This window comes from Lissotriton vulgaris, chromosome 11, assembly GCF_964263255.1.
Source record: "Lissotriton vulgaris chromosome 11, aLisVul1.2, whole genome shotgun sequence".
Taxonomy (NCBI): Eukaryota; Metazoa; Chordata; class Amphibia; order Caudata; family Salamandridae; genus Lissotriton; species Lissotriton vulgaris.
In genome coordinates this window covers 64,907,471-64,935,337 of record NC_141699.1, presented here as the reverse complement: position 1 = coordinate 64,935,337, position 27,867 = coordinate 64,907,471, and the positions used below count along the sequence as shown (strand labels likewise).

General features: G+C 47.1%; 1 protein-coding gene across 9 annotated transcripts in view; it reads left to right on the top strand.

The window, feature by feature from the left end:
• DGCR2 (DiGeorge syndrome critical region gene 2) overlaps window positions 1–27,867 on the top strand; it is a 399,860-nt gene that overhangs the window by 98,400 nt on the left and 273,593 nt on the right. Inside the window, exon 3 of one of the 9 annotated variants that reach the window (XM_086942705.1) lies at window positions 8,461–8,493. The exons of the other annotated variants lie outside the window; for them this stretch is intronic. Within the exon in view, the coding sequence (XP_086798831.1) occupies window positions 8,461–8,493 (33 nt within the window). The remainder of the gene's footprint in view (window positions 1–8,460; window positions 8,494–27,867) is intronic. 9 annotated transcript variants of the gene reach the window in all.

The following is a 27,867-nucleotide window of genomic DNA, read 5'->3' as shown; positions in this document are numbered from 1 at the left end:
GGCTATCAAGCCTTACACCCCAGGGAGAGAGCTTCGCTCCTCTCACCTGGCCCTCTTAACTGTCCCCCGTTTCAAAAAGAAAAGGGCCGGCGGCACTAAGTTCTCTGTTTTGGCCCCTGTGTTTTGGAACTCCCTGCCCGTGACACTCCGTACAACTCCCTCCTACACGGAATTTAGGAAAAACCTCAAAACTTTCCTCTTTTCTCGTGCTTTTGTTGTCTAATTCCTCCTCGCTTGCCATCCCCCTCGCAATCTGAAGCGCCATGAAACCGCATGGTATAAGTGCGCTATATAAATGTTTTTAAATTTAAATTTAAATTTAAATGTGGCTGTGTGTGGCTTTGTGTGTGTTTGTGTGTGTGTGTGTGTGGCTGTGTGTGTGTGGCTGTGTGTGTGTCTGGCTGTGTGTGTGTCTGGCTGTGTGTCTGGCTGTGTGTGTGTGTGTGGCTGTGTGTGTGTGTGGCTGTGTGTGTGTGTGGCTGTGTGTGTGTGGCTGTGTGTGTGTGGCTGTGTGTGTGTGGCTGTGTGTGTGTGTGTGTGTGTGTGTGTGTGTGTGTGTCTGGCTGTGTGTGTGTGTGTGTGTGTGTGTGTGTGTGTGTGTCTGGCTGTGTGTGTGTGTGGTTCTGTGTGTGTGTGGCTGTGTGTGTGTGTGTGTGTGTGTGGCTCTGTGTGTGTGTGTGTGTCTGGCTTTGTCTGTGTGACTGTGTGGGTGTGTGTGTGGCTGTGTGTGTGTGGCTCTGTGTGGGTCTGTGTGTGTGTGTGTGTGTGGTTCTGTGTGTGTGTGGCTGTGTGTGTGGCTGTGTGTGTGTGTGGCTGTGTGTGTGTTTGTGGCTGTGTGTGTGGCTGTGTGTGTGTGGCTGTGTGTGTGTGGCTGTGTGTGTGTGTGTGTGTGGCTTTGTGTGTGTGTGGCTGTGTGTGTGGCTGTGTGTGTGGCTGTGTGTGTGGCTGTGTGTGTGGCTGTGTGTGTGGCTGTGTGTGGCTGTGTGTGTGGCTGTGTGTGTGTGTGTCTGGCTGTGTGTGTGTGTGGCTGTGTGGCTCTGTGTGTGTGTGTGGCTGTGTGGCTCTGTGTGTGTGTGTGGCTCTGTGTGTGTGTCTGGCTGTGTGTGTGGCTGTGTGTGTGTGTCTGGCTGTGTGTGTGTGTGTCTGGCTGTGTGTGTGTGTGTCTGGCTGTGTGTGTGTGTGTGTGTCTGGCTGTGTGTGTGTGTGTGTGTCTGGCTGTGTGTGTGTGTGTGTCTGGCTGTGTGTGTGTGTGTGTCTGGCTTTGTGTGTGTGTGTGGCTTTGTGTGTGTGTGTGGCTTTGTGTGTGTGTGGCTTTGTGTGTGTGTGGCTGTGTGTGTGTGGCTTTGTGTGTGTGTGTGTGGCTTTGTGTGTGTGTGTGGCTTTGTGTGTGGCTTTGTGTGTGTGTGTGGCTTTGTGTGTGTGTGTGGCTTTGTGTGTGTGTGTGGCTTTGTGTGTGTGTGTGGCTTTGTGTGTGTGTGTGGCTTTGTGTGTGGCTGTGGCTTTGTGTGTGTGTGTCTGGCTGTGTGTGTGTGTGTCTGGCTGTGTGTGTGTGTGTCTGGCTGTGTGTGTGTGTGTGTGTGGCTCTGTGTGTGTGTGTGTGTGTGTGTGGCTCTGTGTGTGTGTGTGTGTGGCTCTGTGTATGGCTCTGTGTGTGTGTGTGTGGCTCTGTGTATGGCTCTGTGTGTGTGTGTGTGGCTCTGTGTGTGTGGGTGTGGCTCTGTGTGTGTGTGTGTCTGTGTGTGTGTGTGTGGCTCTGTGTGTGTGTGTGGCTCTGTGTGTGTGTGTGTGTGTCTGGCTTTGTGTGTGTGACTGTGTGTGTGTGGCTTTGTGTGTGTGTGGCTCTGTGTGTGTGTGTGTGTGGCTCTGTGTGTGTGTGTGGTTCTGTGTATGTGTGGTTCTGTGTGTGTGTGTGTGTGTGTGGCTCTGTGTGTGTGTGTGTCTGGCTTTGTCTGTGTGACTGTGTGGGTGTGTGTGTGGCTGTGTGTGTGTGGCTCTGTGTGGGTGTGTGGGTCTGTGTGTGTGTGTGTGTGTGTGGTTCTGTGTGTGTGTGGCTGTGTGTGTGGCTGTGTGTGTGGCTGTGTGTGTGTGGCTCTGTGTGTGTGTGGCTCTGTGTGTGTGTGGCTCTGTGTGTGTGTGGGTGTGTGTGTGGCTCTGTGTGTGTGTGTGTGTGTGTGTGTGGCTCTGTGTGTGTGTGTGTGTGTGTGTGTGTGGCTCTGTGTGTGGGTGTGGCTCTGTGTGTGTGGGTGTGGCTCTGTGTGTGTGTGTGTGGCTCTGTGTGTGTGTCGTGTGTGTGTGTGTGGCTCTGTGTGTGTGTGTCTCTCTGAGTGTGTCGTGTGTGTGTGTGTGTGGCTCTGTGTGTGTGTGTGGCTCTGTGTGTGTGTGTGGCTCTGTGTGTGTGTGTGGCTCTGTGTGTGTGTGTGTCTCTCTGAGTGTGTGTGGCTCTGTGTGTGTGTGGCTCTGTGTGTGTGTGGGTGCAAATGCAATAGGTCTCGTATTTGCGAAATATTAAGCTATTGGGAGTGTAAATGACAATGCCATTTATTTATCCGTTTTAAAAACCAACACATAAAAAGTTTGTCATTTACAATGCCGATAGCTTTAACTTTTCCGAAGGCGAGACCGTTGCATTGTAAATGCTTGTTTATTTTGAGAGGGAGAGCACCAGCACTTCTCCAGATAAACGTAATACTTTTAAATGGAGAGTACCAACACTGATCAGAAACAAGCAGGTGCTCAGTTTTCCCATTTCAAGCACTGCTCTCCAGTCTGTGAGTCTGTGTGGGATGTTTTTTTTTGTTAAACTGTTTTTTGTTTTGCCCTCCTCCCTGATCTTTCTCGCGCAGCTGATTTGTTGCCCCCACCCTCCCACTACTTTAAGAGTTACTGTTTGTATCCTGAAGTCTGGGAACGTGTTATAGTTTCTGTGAATTTTGTAGTTTAGATTTTGACCTGGTGCACGTGGTGGCCATATAACGATGACACTGGCCATGTGGATACACAGTGCTTAGAGGTAATAATTACCCTGCTCTTAAATACACATATTCATTCTGCAACCATGTGAATATGAATACGTTTTTGATAATATTTCCCCGGGCACATAAATATTTGTTGAGCTGTTAGTGTATTATTTACTCTAATCATTATAATGTGTAAGCGGTGTGCCATGCACTTCAGGCAAGCTAGCATAATAACACATGTACCTCAGCGTATGATTATATGTAAACATCATAGCAAAGCTAGGTATTTGCGAAAGCACCATAAAATTATTTCAGATCAGAAATATCTCCTTGATTTGGGTCTATATTTAAATGTCGGCAAAGCTTAATTGAATGCTTTTTATTTCATTTTGGGCCTGCGATGGAGTAAACGTTATGTGAAAACCTAGAAAAAATAGTATCGGAAAGTTCTCCATGTTCACATAGACAGTATAACGATTTCCTAAACCCACAGCAGGTGTCTCGAGACTTGACAGCAGCATTAGTCAAAAGCTAGGTATGTTCATGAAAGCCTTTGGAAACATTTAGCTGCTTGTTAAATGTATTATTTCTGCTCCAATTAAATATAGTCAGAAACTGCGAACAGTGTACACACATTCACTAACCAATATCAGCAATAATTGTGCAAAACAGCTAATCCCGTAAACGCCCCTATGCAGTTATTTATTTATTTTTTTACATTTTTGGAAACCTTTATTGTGCATAAACAGCAGACAAATACGGGCCTACAACCACCTGGCCGGCCACAAAACTGTGAGCACTGTTGCGAGCAATGCGGTACATCGGCAGCAAGGCGACATTATTAAGCTAGCATATAGCGTTACACTGGACCATGCTATACCGCCGATATACAGGAAGATTGAGGTTAATTTTAAGGTTTATAAAAACACATAATCAAAAAATAAGTCCAGGAGAGCCATAGTCCAGTCCATCACATTACAGAAGTAATAGGCAACGTTCAGCAGGCGAGTTTCATGAGACACAGGAGATTTGCAATCAAAATAACAGCATCGCAGAGGTAACGACAGGAGAGGTAAGCAAACACTACGTCGGAAGCAAACACGAACCCACCCAGCTTCAAGCCAAACTATAGCCCCAAGGACAAAAAAGGACAAGAAAGATGAAAGAAGAAAGAGACAAGGCCCATAGAAACGATAAATTGTACATATAAATCCCCCCACCCTACACGCATGCAGAGGCTACGGCCTACCCCCCCCCCCCTTGCAGTGTGTCTGTCGCCCATTAGAGTACCCGAAATATAGAGACAAGAAACAAGGAAAAAGAAGAAAGGAAAAGAGAAGCAAGAATAAAAGGAGAAACAAAAGGAGAAAAATAAGGCCCATAGAAACGAAAACGAACCAATGAGGACCCCCCACCCTACACGCATGCAGAGGCTATGGCCTACCCCCCCCTAGCAGTGTGTCTGTCGCCCCAAGAAGAGAACCCGAAATATAGAAATAAGTAAGGAGGGAAAAGAGAGAGAATACCATAAAGAAGAGGAAGAAAAGAAATGCAAATCACAAAAGACCGGGGGAGGGCCATAAGTACATATCGAAAGCAACCCGCACATGTTATTCCGGCCGCCTTTGCCCCAGCCCCACTGCCAATACAGTACCAATTTGCAAAGACCCCGGCAGTCCGTCAGCACCCCAGCAATACGAGAGAAAGTTCCGAGTTGAGAGAGGACACCCGCAGCCTTGCCCCTTACGGTATAATGCAACCACGTAGTCCAACTGGATAAATAACAGCAGCACGGTTATACCTAAAAGCCCCGGACATGTATTACTCAGGCCGCCCGTACCCCGACCCCTCAACCAATACAATACCAACGTGACACAGTCCCAGCAGTCCATCAGCATCCCAGCAGTACAAGTAGGACAGTCCCGACCAGGTAAGGGGAGACCTCAACCCTGACCCCGTCGATACGGTGTAGCGACACAGTCCAACTGCACAACAGGCGGTCCGGAGACGGTGAGGGAGCAAAGGGACCACAACAGGACGAAGAGGCGGTCAGTAGAGTTCATCCAGCGCATAGTCAGGTGGTCTGCAGTGGTAGGGGGAGAAACCACACGCGGCCAAGTCACCCCAGGATCCAGTACACAAGCGAGTGGCAGCCGGTCTCGGAGAAGGGAACGGGTCACGGCAATATTCCACAAAGAAGCCATAGGGTATATTTAGCAATAATGGTCCTCCGGGCATAGCGTGGCTCCAGAAGCTGTGGACCTCCGTGAAGGTGTTACCGCCGGCGCCGCGGCCATATTGGGGTCCGACAACCCCAGCGTACCAGTAGCCACCTGGGCGGAGGCACCACAAAGGCCAGAGACAGGATATGGCATAGTGTCCGGCTTTCGATGGCATCCTTGGTAGGGCAGAGAGGGTACAGTCAGCATTGCGTCCAACCGAGCCCCCAAGTCACAGGCCGCTGTAGACATGGCAGCCTTCAAGTTGCGTAGGGCACCCAAAATATCGCTGAGCTGCAGTGGCTCCGCAGGGAGAGAGGACGCATCTTGATCCTGCACCCAAGGCAACTCTATGTGGAGCTGCCCCGGCAATCGGCCACCGTCACTCCCTGCAGGCGTCTGGGCACCCCGCCAACATTCAGCCTGGCAAAACGAGTCCAATGACATTAGGGCAGCCCCATCCATTCTTCCCGGTGTCAAGGCGGCGTGGGCAATAGGTGGCGTCCGCTGCAGCAGCCCAGGGTCGACGATTGCGGGAGATGAAAGCAATCGGGAAGATGGCGCCCGCCTCCACACTCGGGGACACAATGTATCTGTAGAGCCGCTCCCGAGCCCAAGAGAAACAACGTTGTGCCTCCCTGCTAGAGTGTCCATAGCCCAGGGATCAGGCGAGGTGGGAAGCGGAGGGTGTGAACAACTGCTCCGTCATGCCAGGCGACCCCGTAGCGCCGGTAATGGCCGCCGTCGTTCCGTGGAGAGTCGGACGCCAACAAAGGACAAAGACCCGGTCATCTCCGCGAAGCAGGAGAGGAAGGTGAGGGCGTTTCGGCGCTTCCCCTGCCGGGATCAACCCGAGGAGCACATCGGCGTAATCAGCACCGCCTCCCGATTCCGCTGCCGGCAAGCAGTACAAGAAACAGGATCAGGATGAGGCGGAAATCGGGAGAGTGGCGAGATGGTCAGCGGAGCCGAGGAGTCAGGCGGCCATCTTGCTCGCGAGCCAGGCTCCTCCCCGCCCCTATGCAGTTTTAATCTGCTACTAACGCACCTTTTAAAACTTGGCTACATTTACAAATTGTGTTTCCAAGATTCACTCTTTACAAAACATAAATCACTTTTACTATATTACTAAACCATTTTTAAAAAGAGTACTCATTCGTCAATTGCTTCACCAAAAAAAACTTTCTCTTAAATTATTCAGACATTATTACAGATTCATCTCTCAAACTGCTACCTCTAACACTTTAACTAAACTTAGTAAATACATACCGAAAACCGACAACAAAAAGGATGTACCCACATCGTTAAAATTGATAAACATTACATCAACATTTTTTCATCAAGAAAAGTCAACTGATAGTAAAGAACTCAGTGTGAAGGGAGAGCGTTTGTTAAAATGTACAAAGTTTCATTTTATTCATATATTTGTTAAAAGAGAGAAAAATACATGTTGATAATAGATTTGGATATTAAATCTGTTACACAGTTAGTATTATACATACATGATTGAAAATGATGGTATAGAAAACAGTATAATATCAACAATCAAAAAATACAAAAATGTGATACTAGAAATATTACAACAAAGACTAGTGCAAAAAGTGGCTGTGAGATGTCTATTTTCGATGCACGTTTCAGCACCATGGGTGCCTTCATCAGGAGTGCCACAAAACATGTATTATTGCAGAGGTGGTAGATGTAGTCTATACGTTTGAAGGTACGAGAGAAGTTTAAAAACAGGATACCAGGTACTGCTCAAAAGCAGAAGTGTTCGCAGTATTGAAAGTGGTCAATTGAGAACCACATGCAGGGACCTATGATAGTAGTCAAAAATGTAGGTCATCTAGTGTAAGGGGCTCCGCTGCAGGCAGGAAGGAATCTCCTACGGTCAATGGAGGGTGCTGTAAAAATTAATGAAGTGTTGTCATATTCTTTACTCGTCGATTGTTGTTATACCCTTCTCCTAGGAGCTCTAGATTATTTACATGGGGTCCTTGCTACCTACATGACCCACATCGGTAAAAAGCATTTTTTTATTTTTGCGAATGCTAAGCAGCAGTAGCAAAAAGTATTGAGAAAGCCAGTGAATCTGCATTGGCAGCCAAACGGCAAGACCTATTGGCTTCGCCAATGCTTGTTGGGTTTGCAACCAGCAGGAGCATTTCTTCAGTGTTTTGTACATTTGTGTCAACGTACTATCTTAATGTGTCTGTGGCTAGTGTGTAACTACTGCATGGCTGTAGGCATCATGCAAATGCCAAACCTATTGACTTTGCCAATGTTTATATTTTGTGAGGGCCCAGCAACTCTAGACGCCGTGAATGGGCTTGAATGGGCTTCACAGCTTCATGCAGCCCATCCCAATGGTTTATGCTAGAGGCAAAACCAGAAGTTTGGCAGTCAGCGCCAGACCTATTGACTTTGCCTATGTGTTTTTTTTTTATACCTTGGCTCGTATTGTAGCCTATTCTACTGCGACCAGAGAACAGCAAACCTTCTCATGTGCTACATGCACATGAGGCTGCATTTTGTCATTTTAAGGGCTGAGTTGCAATATTTTAGTATCCTGTTCAATGTTGTAATGCCCCTGTATTGCACAGTGCGTTGGCTTTCACATATTTTGATCTTTGTAATGACTTAGGGTTTGATAGACAGGACTGATCCAGGCAGACAGATATCGACTCTGGTAGCTTGCATTTAGAATAAAGGGAAGTGTTGAAACTGTCTCTGCGTAAGGAAGACGTTTAAAGATAATGTTACTTTTAGGAGATTCATGTTGGGTATATTTACAGTTTCATCCAGCATATGATACCTGAACACTTTATGGGCCTTCAGGAATGAGTACTCATCATACACTTTTTAAATATATTCTAAAATTCAAATTCATTTAAAGAATCAACCCTACGTAATCGTGCTTTGCCATCTACTGTAGCCCTCTATTTAAAAGTTTACGTGAACATCTTTTAACACATTTGGCAGTTGGAGATTTCAACAATCCATTCATTGCCTCTGAACGGCACTATGGCTGGAACAGAGTCGCAGTGTCGTGTTCCTCGCTGTCCCTCAAACCTTTTACTCTTTCAGAAGCAGCAGCTTTTTGCACCAGCTCCTGTTTTCCCCATCGCTTTCCGATTCTGAGATGTGAAACTACAAGTTTGGTCTGCATTCCGAAGTGCTGCTTGCCTTAGCGGAGTGAAACCTTTCAAACGACATTAATTATTGGATCTTTTCATTATTCGTTAATCTGTATTGCTTTATAAGTTACTTTAAATTTTAAATTACAGGTGCCTGGATAGCTCTAGCGAGGCTGCAGCCGGGTAAGCTTTTTTTTGTTTCACCAGCTTTTGTTAGCTAATGTGGCTTAGTCTGCTTTCCCTGACCATGTGAGGCTCTCAAGGGCGATTATTATCCACCTGTCCCTTTGAAGCCTAGAAGATGTTTCCTTCTAGATCCTGTCCATCTTTAGCTTAGTCCCCTACCTCGATCTGTGTTAAATGTTGTATCTGGTATTTGTCTTGCGTATAATACTCCTGAACAATGCAAAGTTACAGAGGCTGATGTCCTCAGAATATAAGTATTTGTTTTACATCCCTTGTTCTCCTAAATGCACCCCCCACACCCCCAAATTCGTCAAGTCTTTAGTTTGTGTTGCTACCATAACATTCTTCACTCTCCAGTTTGTATTGGATTAAGCATGTTTGACGTCTTCACCTCAAACACTGATAACTATTTAATTAAGTTCTTTCATGAGTAAAAAGACATTGGTGAATTTTTGAGGATGAATTCTGCAAGGGGTCATTTGTGTAGATCCTTCAAGATTTTACTATAGAAACTAACAATTGAAATAAAAAATATATCGAAAATTTGTTGGAAAAAACAGGCATTTGTGCCAACATTTTCACTTGTAACTTCTTCTAAGTGTGGCAGATTTTTTAAAACGATATACCGATAAGTCCGTCCGACCCTTCTGGTTGCGGGGATATATATGACTTGCAGGTTCACCAAGAACCCGAGGTACCCAGAGCCAATAACTGATCTGCGTCTTGAAATGGTTTTTCACTGTGTACCGGGTATATGGTAATTCATTTGGTAAAATGTAAAGAGTGAAAATTAGGTACCAAGGAAACCAATACGTTTTGGGCCCTTACCTACCGCAGGTACTTGGCCCACCCACACAAGTGAGGTACCATTTTTTTTTTTTTAAACCGTTATTTACGTTTGCACACATATACAAAACCGGGCCTACGACCCCCAGGGCTGGCCGCTAAGCAGTTCAATACGGTGTCACAATCAATGTCAGAACAATTGTCCCTGGGAAGCATAGTAACTCAAATTCCAAGCACAGCGGTTGTGAATGCAATGCGATACGGCATCAGGATAGGAGGTTTTCATTTTTCAATATAAAATAGAAAGGATCAGGTATCATATAGTGTCTCGGATCACAAAAAGGGGGGGGCGAACAGAAAAACGATGTGTCCATACCAAGTTCGCTACCATGAAAATCAGCGGCGTTTAGACATGCGACATCAGGATAAACAGCACATTATTAATATCTACATCATCATTACTGTCCGCCCCACAGCGCCAAAGCCCCAGAGAGGTCAAGGCACAGGTATAGAGATAAGGATGCAAAAAAAGCCGAACCCACTGCACTAACCCGGTAAAGAAAGGAGAGAAAGGCTAGAAAAAAGAAGAAGAAAAAGAGGCCATAGAACAAAGATAAAAAACTAATTACCCACCCCCACACCCCCCCACCCTGCACACCTGCAAATGACTACGGCCACCCCCCACGCAGCGTGCCTGTCGCCCAGCAACCAGAGCCCAAAATATAGGAGAAAGGGAAAAAAAGAAAGGAAAAGAAACCCCACTGGAGAGCAGCATCAAGGGTTTTCAAAAGGAAACGTACATTGTTAGCCAAGAGATGTCCCGAAAAGTTTGTGCTGTTGACTTCCCCAGCTTGTTTTCACCATTAACCACATCTTTGCGTTATGCCAGATTCAAAATTTTGGGTCAATTCGCAATCTGTCTTCCATGACAGGTGCCGCGCGGCTTGTCCCTCTCAATTTATTAAGTTGCTAATCAGATGCCGGGGAAATTAACGTTTTATTTCATAACGCGCAGCCCTTAAAAATACCCGAAAGAACCAAACACTCCCTGAATTGGACAGGCAGCAAAGATAATAGGAAAGAACGATGCCAGATTTATGACTGCACTTGTTTAACTTTTTTTGTTTTTTTACCGCGCCTACCACTAGAAGACTCAAGTGGCGCTTCGTGCACATAGCTCTGCCAGAGACCGAATTGCTCTGCACCAGAAGCACTAAGGGTAAGCTGAAACTGAATTGGAGCTGCTGTTCAATATTTATGAGCAGCAGCACTTCCTACGAGGCAGAAATATCCCCCACCCAATGGAGCTCGTAACAGCCGTCACTTTTTGCAGGACTGCCTGGTTCCGAGTCACACTTCAGCGTAACTTTTCATTTCTCCTCCGTGGGACGCTTGTGTCTCAAAAGTGACACTCAACTTACAGGGACTGGCAAATCTCCGATTACGGCGCAGCTCCCTGAATACAAGTGCCTCTGAGCGCTGCCACGTCAGCGCTACAAAACACAGCCGGCACTATGTGCGCTCTCTCAAATGCCGTCGCACGCCGGCCTTCCCCTTCTTCTATGTAGAAGACTGTCAGTCTCGTGCTAATCTGCACATTTGCTGGTTTAACATATAGCCGAATGTTATGCACAACATTTAATAGTGAAGATACAATGTAGTGGGATAAAACAAAGGCATAGGTAAAGCATGCATGTTTGTCATTTAAGCTTGTTTCCTTTACCTCAGTACGTCAAAGGCCTCCACAGGTATTATACACCGGCACTCTCATACACAGGACCTCAAACTGGACAGCCAAAGTGGACTGCCCATGCACAGTGACTGAGTCATGAATGGTGGCCAACTTAGAGACAGGTCAAAACTTTGCTGCTTGACCGCCCACTCCGTCATTGCATGTTTACAGTGGAGCTCATCATATAGCATGAACATAACTGCCGCCTCCCCCCTCACCTCCGCCTCCAGCGGACCCAGCTCACGAGAGGCCTTCAGTCAGTCTGCAGCTTCTCTCGCGCTGTCCGTCACTGGAACCCGCATAATACATTGCCCAAAAAATTTCAGCTTCATGACTGACATGTAGCATCACACAGGAACAACACCACATCACTCAGGGGCACCGCCACATCACTCAGGGGCACCGCCACATCACTCAGGGGCACCGCCACATCACTCAGGGGCACCGCCACATCACTCAGGGGCACCGCCACGTCGCTCGGGGGCACGCCACGTCGCTCGGGGGCACGCCACGTCGCTCGGGGGCACCGCCACGTCGCTCGGGGGCACCGCCACGTCGCTCGGGGGCACCGCCACGTCGCTCGGGGGCACCGCCACGTCGCTCGGGGGCACCGCCACGTCGCTCGGGGGCACCGCCACGTCGCTCGGGGGCACCACCACGTCGCTCGGGGGCACCACCACGTCGCTCGGGGGCACCACCACGTCGCTCGGGGGCACCACCACGTCGCTCTGGGGCCACCACCACAGCATCACTCAGCACCACAACAGCATTGTCCTTGCTTGCTACCAACAAGCACTGCCATAGCCAATATGACTCGCATTAGGAAAGTGTAAGCTATTGGCTTTGCAAATAACAATGCTATTAATTTATATATTTTCAAAGCCAACACATGTTCAAATAAATTGTCATTTACAATACCAATAGCGCACACTTTCCTAATGCGATACCTATTGCATTGCAAATTCTTGTTGATTCTTTGTAACTGGTGTTAAAGATTTCCTGCTACACTGAAAGATTTGTCTAGAAATTAAACCTACGTTTATGGTGTGTAGTTGACCATTCTAGGCGGAGCTCTGCCATGAAATCAACCGAGGGAGTTGATTAGCTAAGTAGGCAGAGAGTTAACCATTCCTATCGTTGTCTACGAATTCAATTTGAAACATCTGAGGGAAGAGATTTAATTAGTTATTGTGACAGGCCATTGGGAACTTGTTGATGGTTGCACAAGAAAATATAAAATATTTTTTGCTGAAATCACCAGAAGCATTTTCCTTTCTAAAATCAAAGCTGGGACGCAAGGCAGAAGCCTCTTTTGCTCCCTTGTAAATGTGCTGATGGCACACCAATACATTGAAAGTAGTACATGTTAATGGACCATTCTACTTTCACTTATGATTAGTGCCAGCGGGCAGCACTCTGAATCCAACCCAACCCTGCCCCGAGCTCATATCTCTACAGGAGAGGACAATGTCCCTTTTCAAGTGCAGCACTGTGAATCAAACGCCACCTTGCGCAGCCCTGTCCCGAGGTCCGATCGCTGCAGGAGAGGATAATGTCCCCATTCTAGTGCTGCACTCTGAATCCAACCCCACCTCACAAAGCCCTGCCCTGAGCTTAGATCTCTGCAGAAGAGAACAATGTGCCTTTTCCAGTACTCCCTTTCTGTAGTCGAAGGGCAATCCACAAGCAGGGATCCACCCACTACACACCAGAGAGTTCTATTGGCAGGAAAGCATCCCATAGGAAATAGCAAGTTTTATCCCCCATGGGCGGGGAATGTTTAATTTTATTCATTTATTTATTTATTTAGTGTATTCTATAGCGCACACCAGACCCAAGGTATGGGATGTCGGAGCGCTTTACATTACAACCACCTTTCGATATCAATAGATATCCATTTTTTTCACGTTCATAACATGTCCGTGTATACCATAAGTGTCATATATTCATCCATACCTAAAAAATAATTAATGAGGAGTAGTATACATCAATAATTACATTCAAGATTGTGGCCTCGTACTTCGAATTCAGATAAGATCATTCCTGGGTTCTTCTATATCCAAGCTGGTGATAGTATTGTTATGTTTCACCCATTGTTCGTTAAGGGAGAAATTTACCCATCAGAAAGGACTTAGTTTCCTTTTTAGGTCTCGGGACCGTTAAGCTGCAAAGCAGCTTCCGGTCAGGAGAATTAATGTCCTCTAGTGGGGCTTCAGAATCCGCCTCCCTGCTCTGTCTCTCCACCATTGGCTGGCTTCCTAAAAGGAGGCCAGCCATTGGAGGAGAGAGCCGTCCCTCCAAATAAGCTCCGTCTTTTTCGGATTCGGGGGCGTGATTTTTTGCATTCTTTAGCCCTGAGACGTCGTCTGTCACTCGGGGCGCAAAAAACACGCCCCCGAATCTGAAAATGGCGGAGCTTTTCTTGAGGCCATTTCTCAACAACAGCCGCCCCAAGAAGTCGCAGCCTCCTCCACCTGGCAGTCTCTGTGTGCCCATTTTCCATTTGCGAGAGAGAATCAAATCGGCAGCCCCTGCACGCGCGCCGTTCCCGCCCCCCCCCCCCTCCCGCTGTCCGTGCGCCGTTCCTGCCCCGCCCCCCCTCCTGTCCGCCGTGCTTCATGCTTAAGTATGCACGCGAGTCGAGGTCAGAGAGCGGGCTTCGCGTTTCCCTGAGTTAAATGGTACCCCAGCTTTGCTGTTTTCTGCCTCAGAGAAACCCGAATTATACGGCGTCACGTCCTATACCCTCATTCATTGCCTTATCAGCTGCCGAGATTCACGCTAAGCAACTAACGTTTCAAGTGCCATGCCGCGAAGCTTCTGTGTTCGTTCCGAATGAATGTCCTCTCCTCATAATAACTGCAGTGCGAGGCCACTCTTGATCCGCTAAGAAAGGGGGGAGGGAGCGGCGCCTCAAGGAAACTGTTGCATCTTATTCCATTTCTAAACACTGCTTTCTACGCATGACCGTATTTTCTCAGGTGGCCTCCACTTACCGGAGCTTTGTTCGACACAACCACGGGGCCGCCCTGCTACCCTAGCATTCACCACTGTGTGGCTAGAAATTCAGAGCTACTACCTGGCCGGTATTTGCAAAGTAACGAGAATACTTTCGATTTGACGCGCTTTTTCACTCAGCCATTCCAGAATAGCAAATGCTACCTACAAACCGTGCAGACATAATTGTTTTAGCGATTTCAAAATGAGGTACCAACAGTTTTCACTGGCAGGCTTCTTGCAAATAGCATTGAAATACATGTGACTTGAAGGGGTATGTATACATTTTCTGTTGATTTATCCCTGTGATTTGATTCAAATATCAACATAGGAGAATTAAGTATAAATTAGTTATGGTTTCTAGTTTATAGTCCCATCATATGAGGCTACAGTGAGTTACAACTTTCATTATTCGAATGGGTGTGCGATTGAACAATGGAGGAGGTTGCCCTTGAACCGCTAGAAAACTGCTAGCACCAGACCAAACATTGTCCTGTAGAATCATAATGTATGTCACAAAGTAATGACAGTAGTGCACATCTTAGAATCTGGGTGCAATCTGATGCTGTGATTCTCAATTAACAGATCCAGAAGAGTGAAAACGTAAGCATCTCTAAGCAGTATATTAACCAATTCACGTCATTTGGAAGAGGATACTTACACACTGTAACCTTCACATTACAATCAGCCTGTTCACTTCTTTGCGGCTATCACTTGTTTTTATGTTTAAATGGGAATCGAGTTGCTTTAGTGCAAAAAGCCACGAGTGTGTGCCATCACCAGGGCACTTGTCAGGTGACTGACTGCCCGTGTGACCTGCGGCACAACACGGTATTTGATTAACTGGATACAAATCCATGTAAACTTCGTAAACGTAGCGATAATGTTGCTTTACATTTTTCTCTTTCGATGGGTCACTCGCCAGCCTCGAACAGCTCAGCTCTAGTGTATTGAAATGTGCACAGTTGTTGTCGTGTTTTGTTACACACACCTTTGCACTTCTGACGCTGCTCGGCAGCGATCACGGCTTCCAGGGCCCGTCCCTGCACACAACGGGCTCACGGCTGAACCCGCCACCCGGGCCTCCCGCCCGAGGCCTACAAAACCCGCCTGTCCAGTCACGCGGACCGTGCAGATTTCCATAACAGAGCAGTGTCGGAGCTCATGCATCTCATCTGCATACATTAGCATACGCGCCGCCCCAGGGTGACTCCCCTTTATAAGACTGGATAGGGCCACACAGCGCGGGAACTATAGTTCAGTCTTCAGTGGGAAAAGGTTCGCACTAGAAAAGCGTGTCTTTAACGACCCGAACATCCTTTTCTGCCAATATCGTGTTTATTACGATGCTACACTATTACAGCTAGTGAGGTAGCTCAGTGAGTTAATGCGCATTTCTAATGCAGCAGGTGCATCAGCCCACTGGCTTGTGCTGCTACCACTGGGCTTGAGAGTTTGCAGTGTGACTCCGTGTATTGAACGCTCATTGCTGAACTATGCTGTAATCTGCAGGGCACTACCTCAGAAGCGAATCAAATAGAATCAGCCTTTCATCCTTCAGAGGTCAGTCAACTCCATTATCATAAAACAAGCAACAATTTCCCCTGTTGATTACAGCCTTCCAAATGGCAAGTGTGTCTTATGAAACTCAAATAAATACACATAGATACATACATATCGTCCAGTCATAGATGCAAAGCACCTGGACAGCACGGTGGGTGAATGCAGCTGCTCAGTAACTGTGAAGGTCCAAATCCCAGCACTTAAGTGCATGTGTCTGGAGGAGAGGTACCTGTTCTACGAGTTGATGGTGCAACAACCCTCCTCTTTTGCCTTTTCTTCGTGGGCGGGGGGTTGCCTGAGAGCACACCAGAGGTAGGCCAACAAGCAGGGAGTCAGTCAGCACAGAGGCTCATTAGTGCAACAGGTTAATTATACAGTCCCCAGCTGCACCAACGGACTTCGGGAACCACACCTCCCACACAGTTCCGGTACTGGTGCACTACCTCCTAAGTGTCAGTTGTTGCTCGACACCACTGCTGAGCAGAGATGCATAAACATAAGCCACTGGGTGGTGCACCCACAAAAGTTCTAATATTCCTTTTGTATGTTAGTTATTAACTTTATTGCAAGTATTAGATTTTCTTCAATCACAGCACAGGTTGCAGCCAACGCGTTTCGCTCAGTTAAACTGAACTTTCTCCTTTTCTCGCAGTTTTGTAAACTATAGGGAAAACTGGTGATTTTAAATAAAGTCGCTTCGCCGTGCGGTCTTGGGAGGTGGGAGGGGTCTGACAGTGCAGTTGATGTTAAATTAATAAAGGTGCTTCGACGTACTGTGTTGGGAGACGGGAAAGATCTGAAAGTGCTGGTTATGGTACATCAATAAAGGCGCTTCACCATGCTTTCGGGAGCCAGGAAGGGTCTGAAAGAGCTGTGTCATTAAATAAATAAAGGCGCATTGCCGTATTGTGTTGGGAGGCGGGAGGGTCTAAAACCGCTGGTGATACTCATTAACTAAAGGGGCTTTAACGTGCTGTGTTGGGAGTGGTCTGAAATCACCAGTGATGTTAAATAAATAAAGGCGCATTGCCGTATTGTGTTGGGAGGCGGGAGGGGTCTAAAAACGCTGGTGATATTCATTAACTAAAGGGGCTTTAATGTGCTGTGTTGGGAGTGGTCTGAAATCACCAGTGATGTTAAATAAATAAAGGTGCTTTGACATGCTGTTTTTGGAGGTGGGATTGGTATGAAAGCGCTGGTGATATTAATTAAATAAAGGCGCTTCGCCATGCTGAGTTGGGAGGGGTCCGAAAGCGCTATAATAGTATCTTCAAGAGATGCGTCAGGTGAGAAGGGCATGAAGGGTACAATGAGGATGGGAAAGGAGTAAGTAGAGGGTGAGAGACATTGGGCACCGAATCACTCACCACGTAGGCGGCTCTGCCCTCCCCGTTATGGGTCTTGGACTCTTGGACTCTGGGATGGAGAAGTGCATTTCCCCTGTTCTGCTGCTTTACAGGCACGGCACGCACACCCTGTAATTGCACAGCATATGGCACGGGGAGAGTGTTGTGCATGCGGGTATTGTGGCTTAATAGCTAGGCACCCTTAAATCCAGGATGGAGACAGCACTCGCAGCATAACCAGGGGCACGACCTTCTGTTTAAAAGCAAAACGAGCATGGGTGCTAGTGTTAAAAGTGCGCGCCCGTTATGAAAACTGAAAGCCTGCATTTGAAAAGCAGGAGGCAGAAGTCAATTCACAAATTCCCCGTCCTTTGTTCCCCATAAAACAGGTTTTAGAAGACATCTGTCGAGTTTTCTTATAATTTTGCCTGATTGAAATGGCAAGTTTCCTCACGTGCTAGTGCTTTCTTGAGGTTTCTCACAGGGTGATTTCCACAGGACTGTGGGGTCTTTACTCACGCTGACCTCAGTAGGGACTCTCTCCACACACTGTCAGCCAGGGGGCTCCCCACTAAAACAGTGTGAGCGGCCAAAGTGAGGTCAGGACATGGCTTAATACCATGCACTAATGGTGGGTGTGCTTCAAAAGTGCACTCACTCACCCCTCACATACACTCTGTTACCAACACACAGTCAGCAAGGGGGCTTCAGAAGTGCATTCACTCGTTGCTTGTGTGCGTGAGCTCCTCAACCCCTCCCCCCTCGTTGCTTGTGTGTGCGTGAGCCCCTCCCCCCTTTTGTGCATGAGCTCCTCACCCCCCTCCCCTCCTCGTTGCTTGTGTGCATGAGCTCCTCTCCTCCTCCCCCCTCGTTGCTTGTGTGCGTAAGCTCCTCACCGCCCTCCCCCCTCGTGGCTTCTGCGTGCGTGAGCTCCTCACCCCCCTCGTGGCTTCTGCGTGCGTGAGCTCCTACACCCCCCCTCGTTGCTTGTGTGTGCGTGAGCTCCTCATCCCCCCCCCCCTCGTTGCCTTTTCCTTTTGATAAGGTGGTGTAATGATAGTTAGTGCTTGTGCTGCGTTACCACCCCTGGCTGTGCTTGCTCCCCTGCCCCTGGCTGTGCTTGCTCCCCTGCCCCCTGGCTGTGCTTGCCCCCTTGCCCCCTGGCTGTGCTTGCCCCCTTGCCCCCTGGCTGTGCTTGCCCCCTTGCCCCCTGGCTGTGCTTGCTCCCTTTCCCCCTGGCTGTGCTTGCTCCCCTGCCCCCTGGCTGTGCTTGCTTCCCTGCCCCCTCGCTGTGCTTCCTCTCCTGTGTGTGTATGTGGCTCTGGGTGTGTGTGTGGGGCTCTGGGTGTGTGTGTGGGGCTCTGGGTGTGTGTGTGGGGCTCTGGGTGTGTGTGTGGGGCTCTGGGTGTGTGTGTGGGGCTCTGGGTGTGTGTGTGTGGGGCTCTGGGTGTGTGTGTGGGGCTCTGGGTGTGTGTGTGGGGCTCTGGGTGTGTGTGTGGGGCTCTGGGTGTGTGTGTGGGGCTCTGGGTGTGTGTGTGGGGCTCTGGGTGTGTGTGTGGGGCTCTGGGTGTGTGTGTGGGGCTCTGGGTGTGTGTGTGGGGCTCTGGGTGTGTGTGTGGGGCTCTGGGTGTGTGTGTGGGGCTCTGGGTGTGTGCGTGGGGCTCTGGGTGTGGGGCTCTAGGTGTGGGGCTCTGTGTGTGTGTGGCTGTGTGTGTGCGTCTGGCTCTGTGTGTGTGGCTCTGTTTGTGTGTGTGGGGCTCTGGGTGGATAGCTTTTTTTGTAGGTGGCTCTATGTGTGGGTGGCTCTGTCTGTGTGAGGGTAGCTCTGTGTAGGGGGCTCTATGTGAATGACTGTGTGAGTGGCTCTGTGTGGGTGGCTCTGTATGTGTATGTGGGTCGCTTTGTGTGTGTGGCTCTGTGTGGGTGTAAATGCAATAGGTCATGCATTTGTGAGCGAGTAAGCTATTGGCATTGTAAATGACAATGCCATTTATTTAACGATTAAGCTATTGGCAATGTAAGTGACAATGCCATTTATTTATGATTAAAAAAAAAATTTCATGCGCAATGCCAATAGCTCTACCCTTAATGATGCCGAGACCATTGCATTGTAAATGCTTGTTAAATCGTGGGGCATTGGTGATTCTTGTGATATTCGGTGGGAGCGAACTCCAAATCTTTGGAGCTGCTCCCGTGAACGCTCTATCGTACATTTTTTTCTTATGGAAGAACGCTGGTTTCAGTAAAAAATCCTCGGATCTCCTCGAGGGTCTAGTGCCTCCGGACAGTGTAATTTTATGGGCTAGGTAGTGTTTTCTTTAAATGTAGGATTCATTTACTGATACTCAGTTGACTAGGGACGCTTTTATTTCAGATTGATTTTAGAAATTGTATTTTTGTATAGATAATGTGTAGTTGGTGTTTGAAAATGAAGAGCCAGATGTGTCAAGCTGTAGCTGCTTCCCAAAATCAATTGGTAAAAGCTGATATTCCTAAAGGTGCAGTTTGTAGTGTGAGTGCCTATTTTTACTTTCCTATGACTACAGGATGCTGCTGGGGGTCCCGTTGCATCCTCTGTCTTGTCTTCTTGAGTCATACAGCAAGTGCCTCCTGCACAGGCCAAGGGTTTATAGCTTTGTTTGAATCATCTGGATGCGTAAGTGTTCCAGGAATTTAGATGAGCCAATGTCACAAGACTGTCTCCCATCAAAGGCAGCAGCTGGCAGCCTGCACATAACTGAAATCCTTATACATTATAGATGTAGTATCTCCTTTCATCAACTTGAATCAGCGGGGCTGTAAATCAGCAAGATGTTTTTTTATCTAATGGCTTGTGTTTCCCTAGATTCCAAGCACTTATTGTGGTCTACAAGTTGCCATGAATTAACTGCATGCCTGAGTAGGCCAAATTGCTTTTTCTATGCATCATCCAGAAACAATTCTTAGGCCATTTAAATAGATAATTGTGCGGGTCGTTTGTCCAGAAGTCCTTCAATCTACTTGGCGTCATATTCCTGTGCATGCGTTCTTGTTGCAGGCAAGCATTTCTAATACATGCTTTACATGGGCACCAAAACATGGTACGTAAGGGCCACCAGAACATGACCGTGCATGCGAACACAGTTCAGGAAGAAGCGGTGAGGTTGATGTTTATTGCTGCAGTAGAACCACGAGGTGGTGGGTGGGTAGGGTATACTATTGCGCTTGCTGGTTTCTATGGTTATAAAAAATGCCTCTTTATTTCAATACAGTGGCTTCATGATACAAGTGTTCACGGAAATCGGATATTTTGGCACCATGTTAATGTGTGTGCTTAACACTTGTGGAACCAGTGTTCAGTGAAATACTAGATGGTAGTCTGCAACCAACCACATTACCCACAAGCAGAATTTTAACTTTGACATGTTTTATTTGTGGAATAATATTTGTGTATCTTTCCGCACCACCCTGTGCTTACCTTATGCAACAGTGTTCTTAAGTTGTACTGCTTTGCTGTGAATTGCTTAGCGCGAACTGTAAGTAAAATGATTTTTGTGCGTTATGACAATCAACGTCTGCATGCATTTAAAATACTGATATCTATCTTTTATAAAGCAAATCAGAAGACCGCACTAATGTTGTTTGAAGACAGTCTCAATAAGAACATGAAGGTATGACACCTTCAAATAGTTGGCTCAGGTATTCTAGTCTTGTTTTGGTTGCCAATTCAGACCAATTTATTTCTAATAAAGTCTCAAATGAGAGGTTGAACCGAGAGAACCAGTAGCATTGGAGGGAAATGGAGTTCGGGGACCTGGAGGTGAAAGTAGTTGTGGACTTTAGCATTCATTTTATATGGTTTACAACTTTGGAATATCCAGTTGGTTGGAAGGGATTATGTAGATATTAGTGAGGTAGGAGAGAACTCAAATGGACTTAAGATAAGAGTAGGTGGGTAGCTACTGCTACCACTGGCTGTAATTTGACACCCTGGCACTTTCTGATCTCAGTAGATGAGAATCTACAGACAATGGCTACAGGCTTTTAAAAAATAGGTTTTTACCTGCACTCCGTTACCAGTAAAAAGACCTATGTAAAATGTGTAATATAGTCTCTGGGCAGTGCTGGACCTACAGGTAGTCCTGGAGCTGTCTGGTGCTCCTAAGAAATAGCATACATGACTCCAGGTACTAAAAAGAATCACAAACATTTGAGAGAGCATCTGGCAGCATATTTGAGAAGCCAGCTTTGGATTGATTCTAGAATGGAATCCAAATCCTTACTCGCACTCCTCAAAAGCTTGTTCCCTGGCATTCCTGAATATAATGAACTGTTTTCAAAGGCTTTGCCTTCATATGTGTGGGTATTTGCAGAGCACAAATTTAGTTTGAGAGCAAAAGGGCTCTGAACGGGGCACAGCCCCATGCAAGATGCAATCATTGTGGGAAGGACATGGTATATTTTCGGGTCAGGAATGTAATTCTTCTTGAAGAGGTTTGTCTTAAGCTTTTTTCTGACTTGTAGGAAAGTCGGTATAGATCTGATGTGGTTGGGGGATGTTCCTTCAGATTCTGGGAGCATGAACGGAGAAAGCTGCCCCCAACCCCACACATTGTTTTCTCTCTAGTCTCGTGATATCCAGGTACCTGGTCTTGTGTTGTTTCCCCATATGTGGCTAGTTTGTTTGCCAGGTAAGGTAGGATCTCATTGAGGACTTTAAGTGATCTAGCGTCTCTTGAAGATGACCTGGGCTGGGAGGGAGAAGCCAGTGTAGGGCTTTTAATGTTGGAGTTATGTGGTCGAATTTCTTTGAGCCGTTGAAGTAGATTGCACCTGCATCGGGCATATATCACATATCACATACAAATCAAAGAAATCCAAACTCTAATAACTTGAAAGAAATGAGACTAAGCTTAGAGGGGCCCAACTCAAACTCTGACCTAGAAAACCCTTAAAAAAAATCTCATACCTACTTATAAACTGCCGCTCAGCAATGAAACATGCCGCTGACATTGGTGACCTAATCGTGAATCAAGTCTGACCTGGCTATTCCAACGGAAACATGGCTATCTGAAGCATCTTCCCCTTGCCTAGACTTGCTGGTACCAACTAACTATAACACTGTAAGGCCAGATAGGCTAATCAAATCGGAAGGAGGCGTGGCCTGCATCCACAGATCACACATCAACATCTCCGAAATAATATCAGACCCGATAGACTCATGTGAATACCTGGGGCTCTCAGCAAGATTCACAGACAACCAAGTGTACAAAATACACGCATTCTATCACCCCCAAGGCAAAAACCTAATTTTCATAGATCACCTAATGGAAATTATTACAAATATCTCAGATCTTCACTCCAACAATATTTTCCTAGGAGACTTCAATCTTCACTGGAACGACATCCAAGATAATCAGGTCAACAAGCTCAAAGAATTCCTAGATGACCACTCACTAATACAAGCCTGTGCACTACCAACACACTCACTCCAAAGGAGCCACTTTAGACTGGATCATGGCCATAGAAAATACGATCCAAGCAATCTCAATCGTACGCTGTGACTAGTCCGATCACCACGTCATCACTTTCCAAATACCAGCTAAAAATAAGACCGCAACCTATCAAACCCAAACCTTGTGTGAGAGACACCAGAGACCTGAACTCTGAGACTCTTACACTGCAATGCGAGAAAGAGCTGCATCCCCCTTCTGGACTAACGGACGTTAGCGAGCTTACAGGCCACTACAATCGTATGATTTCTAAAATAATTGGCGACATTGCACCCCTAAAACTTAAAAGAATACAGATTAAAGATAAAAACCCATGGTTCAATGGATCACTCAACGAAGAAAGACGTAGGCTCAGAATAAAAGAAGGAATATGGAGACAAACTCCATTTTCCCCCCACTTAAAACAACTAAGAATGACCAGAAAAACCTACAATAAAAGCGTACTTAAATTAAAAAAAATATTATTTTTTTTAGAAATTAACTTGAAAACGCAAAGGACAAGGAAACTCTTCAATCTACTAAAAGAACAATCAAACACATTTACTAAATTCTCCATATTAACATCGAAATCTGATCTGAACTGTGAATATTTGCTAACATTCATTACTGAGAAAGCCAAATCATTGGAGCGAGAGCTCAAGAATAACGCAGAAAAAGCATCAATCCTAAGGAGTGAACAAGGGAAGTATCCGACACTACAGACTCGAGCAATGCCCAAAAACCATGCCCATTGGTCAACCTTCAAACTGTATGATCAACATCAACAAAATATTCGCTGAAACCAAACAGTCACTACAATGACCCTCTGCCATCAAAATGCTGGCCCTCATGCAACCTCATGGTCATCCCCCTCTGGACTAAGATAATTAACAAATTGCTTGCCCAAGGATCAACGCCGGACTGCCTAAAACAGGCCAGGTTACCCTTCTCCTGAAGAAACCTACAGCGAACCCATCGGTTGCAAACAACTTTCGTCCTGTAACAACCATTCCCCTACTTGCCAAAGTACTAGAAACATGTGTTCACAATCAATTAAATCAACACATTGCTGAATTTGAATTACTATAAATGACTGCCAATCAGGGTTCAGACCGAACCACGGTACGGAGACAGCAATCCTACACATAGTAGATGACGCGCTACGAGCTCTCGACCGTAATGGAACCGGTCTCCTGATCCTTCTGGACCTATCATCAGCATTTGACACCTTAAACCATCCCAAATTATTAGATCGCCTGGAAAATAGGATAGACTTATCGGATACTGTTCTGAAATGGTTCTACTTCCTTCTTGAGAACAGATCACAAAGATTCCTGGTGGACAACAAGCTATCCCCACTGTCTCCAATCCAAATTGGGGTTCCACAAGGATCAACACTATCCCCGTCTATTTAACATATATATCGAACCATTAACCGAAGTACTACATAGGGAGAACATTTCCTTTCACATGTATGCTAAAGACACCCAGCTATATGTGAAGATAGCATCGCCGGAAGAGAACACTATGAACCAAGCACTCAAGGAAACCGTTGAATGGCTAGCTGACAATCACCTTAAGATAAACTCACAAAAAAATGAATTCCTTTCGATCACCCCCTCTAAAAGTGTAGCCAAGATCAAAGAATGGAACAAGATGATCACAGCACTAAACGGTACCCCAACGATAGTGGACTCAACAAAATCACTGGGTATCACACTGGATAAAGATCTAAACATGCGAGCACACATCAACTCAATGGCAAAAAATGCTTGTTTTCATCTGAACTATCTCAGAAAAATGAAGCCACTCCTAGATCCCGGAGACTTGAAAATGACAGTGCAGGCACTGGTCATATCAAGAATTGAATATGGATGCGCAACTCTTAACAGGACTCCCCTAAAAGCTTGCCTCAATGCAGCAACTAGAATTATAACTGGAATAGAAAAATACGACCACATCACGCGACATCTGAAAGCGCTCAACTGGTTACCATACAAGGCAAGAATAGAGCTTAAAATTGCATGCATTTCACACAGGGCAATAAATACACCACAAAAATTCACACTACCTAGCCCATAAAATTACGCTGTCCGGAGGCACTAGTCCCTCGAGGGGATCTGAGCATTTTCTACTGAAACCAGCGTTCTACCGTAAGAAAAAAACGTACGATAGAGCATTCATTGGAGCTGCACCAAGGATTTAGAATTTGCTTCCACCGAATATCTGAAGAATCACCTATGCTCCACGATTTAAAACGGAAACTAAGTCCTTTCTGATGGGTACATTTCTGACATAACGAACAATGGGTTAAACATAACAATACTATAACCAGCTTGGATATAGAAGAACCCAAGAATTATCTTATCTGAATTTGAAGTAAGAGACCACAATCTTGAATGTAATCTATTGATGTATACTACTCCTCACTACTTTTGTTTTAGGTACGGATGAATATATGACACTGATATGGTATACACTGACATGTTATGAACGTAAAGAAAATTGGATATCTACTGATATCGAAAGGTGGTTGAAATGGGAAGGGCTCTGACACCAATACTCTGGGTCTGGTTCGTTCTATAGAAAACACTGAATAAATTAATATTTTTCAGGGGTGCTAGGGTGGTATTGAGGATACAGTTAAGCCAGTACGATGCCTCCTTCAAGATGGGAGAGGACCAAGGCTCGTATGTTTTGAAGTCTTCAAGGGGAAACTGATTCACGCTCTTCGAATCAGACAGTTGGAACCAAGCTGTCTTAGTTTTCTTTGCCTTCTGTTCCTTGAGTGAGAGGTCTGTCTCCAGGATGAATCCCAGAGATACTGCATAGTGTGTCAGCTGAGGGGTGAAGCCTGGTAGATTTAAGTTGGAGAGCCAGGCTTGAAGCTGAGATTGGTTGGTGCTGTGGCAAACGGGAGAAATGTTACTGTTTGTGGGGTTTAGCCCTAGGAGGTTAATTGACATCTAAGATTGGATGTGTGAGGCAAGATTTGGGGGTAACAGGACATTTTTAGATGAGTTTCGGTTTCCTCAGCGTATTGACCGATCCTAATGCTGCTGTCTGTAAGAGCGAATCTAAAAGTTTCCTGTGTAGGTTAAAGATAATGGGGAAAGGCTGGAGCCCTGGGGTACTCTGCAGGAGACTGGGAGTGCCTGTGATCATGTGGGAGGTTTTTGCACAAGCTAGTGCCCATTGATGAGCTAGGATCTGAGCTTTTTCACGGTCGTGCATGAACATCCCATGGGTGTTGTCGGGGAGTTAATCCGAGCTGGATGGCAGACTGTCAAAGGCTGCAGAGACGTTAAGCGGGACCAGGCAGCAGGGTCGTTTCTCTTTTCATGGAGAAGGCGTTGTCAGCTACTTTAGATGTGGCTTTCTCCGTGCCGCAGTGTGATATGAAGCCTAATTGATAGTCCTGTAGAAGTTTATTCTTGCTGATGTGCTCCTGTAGTCGTGTGGCTACTGTTTTCTCAATGATTTTCCCTGTGAATAGGATGTGCTTAATAGTTAGGAAGTTTGTGAGCTTGACTGGGGCCAGTGATGGTTTCTGGGGAGGATCTGAATTGCCTAAAAAGCATCTGTGAAGTTTCCTTCGCTAATGGTACATTTATTTTCGTTAAACCCGTAAGTGTTCCAGGTAGATGAGGTCCTTGCTGGGTGCATCAAGTTTTGAGACTGAAGATTTGAATTCTTACAGTGGTGCAGTATATGTTTGGGAAATAATTGATATCTGTGGTTGCATGGAAGTGACCTGGAAAGTTGTTTAGTTATTGGATTACCCCAGGTAGATGTCTTTGATGGAGATGAAGGTTATAAAGGTTCCTTTTCCTCCTTTTCTGTTGATGCGGAGATGCAGTATGTAAAGGGATGGAAGAGTGTTCTGTCCCACTTGTGGGACACCCCCGCGCCGCACGGCCGCCGCACGGCCACCAGCTGCTGCGTGTGTTCCCCTCTGCCGGCCTTCTGCCTCGCCGCCGGCCTCGCTGACGCCGTGGTCGCTCCCCTCTGGTTTCCCAGTTGTTTTGCCCTAAATTTGTGCTTGTCTGTTTCTGCCGTCTGCTCGCGTATTTTGCTGTTTTTCCTTGTTTTGCCCTAAATTTGTGCTTGTCTGTTTCTGCCGTCTGCTCGCGTATTTCGCTGTTTTTCCTCGTTTTGCCCGTAATTTGTGCTTGTCTGTTTCTGCCGTCTGCTCGCGTATTTTGCTGTTTTTATTTGTTTTGCCCTAAATTTGTGCTTGTCCGTTTCTGCCGTCTGCTCGCGTATTTTGCTGTTTTTATTTGTTTTGCCCTAAATTTGTGCCTGTTAATTTCTTTGTATCCCCTGTGCCGTGTCCAGTTTCCTTCCTGATTGGCCGCCTACCTCGCCGCCCTCCGCTCTCGCTTCCCGCCACCGCCATTGGCCCCGCCCCTTTTTCTCTTCTGTTCCCTCCCCGCTCCCGCCTCCCAGCTGCTCCGCCCACCCGCGCACTTCGCCTTAAATGGCGACCGTGCGGACGCGCAGCGGTCACGCGCAGCGGGCGCGCCGATTGTGCGCCGAAGGCGCGCCAAAGGTAAGCCCGTCTACGCCCGTCCGCGACCGGATCGCGACCAGCGCCAGGACCCCTGGCCCACGAAGACCCCGACCGACACGCCTGACGTACTCCGCCGCCACCCTCACCGCTCTCAACACCGGCCGACTCCCAGAATGCCATCAAGCCTCTCCACGACGTACCCACGGACCCTTCAGCTGCCACGCCTGCAAGTTCACCTGCATCCGGACCTGCCTCGCACCAGCACCCACCAAGCCGAACACCAGCAGTACCCACCTCAAGTGCATCCTGCTCAACACCCGCTCCATCCACAGACATGCCATCGAACTCTGGAACCTCCTCGACACCACAGCTCCAGACGTTGCCTTCCTCACGGAGACCTGGATGAACGCCTCTTCAGCTCCCGACATCGCCATCGCCATCCCAGAGGGCTACAAGATCGTCCGGAGGGACCGAAACGCCAACCAGATGGGAGGAGGCATCGCCATCATCCACAGGAGCACCATCCGTCTCACGACCAGCACCGACAACTCCCTGACCACCGCCGAACACCTACATTTCCAGATCCACACCAACCCGAACACCACCCTCAGAGGCACCCTGATCTACCGACCCCCTGGACCACGCACACAATTCAGCGAGGACATCGCCGACTTCGTCAGCCCACATGCCCTCCCCTCCGCTGACTACATCCTCCTGGGAGACCTCAACTTCCATCTGGAGAACAACAACGACCGCAACACCAGCACCCTGCTCGACAACCTCACCAACCTGGGACTCAAGCAACTGGTGTCCACCCCCACCCACCTCGCCGGACACACACTCGACGCTGTCTTCTCATCCAGCAAGGACATCAACTTCAGCCACACCACAGAGCTTCAATGGACGGACCACAGCTGCGTCCACTTCACCTTCAAGAAAACAACGACCCACCACCACCAGCAA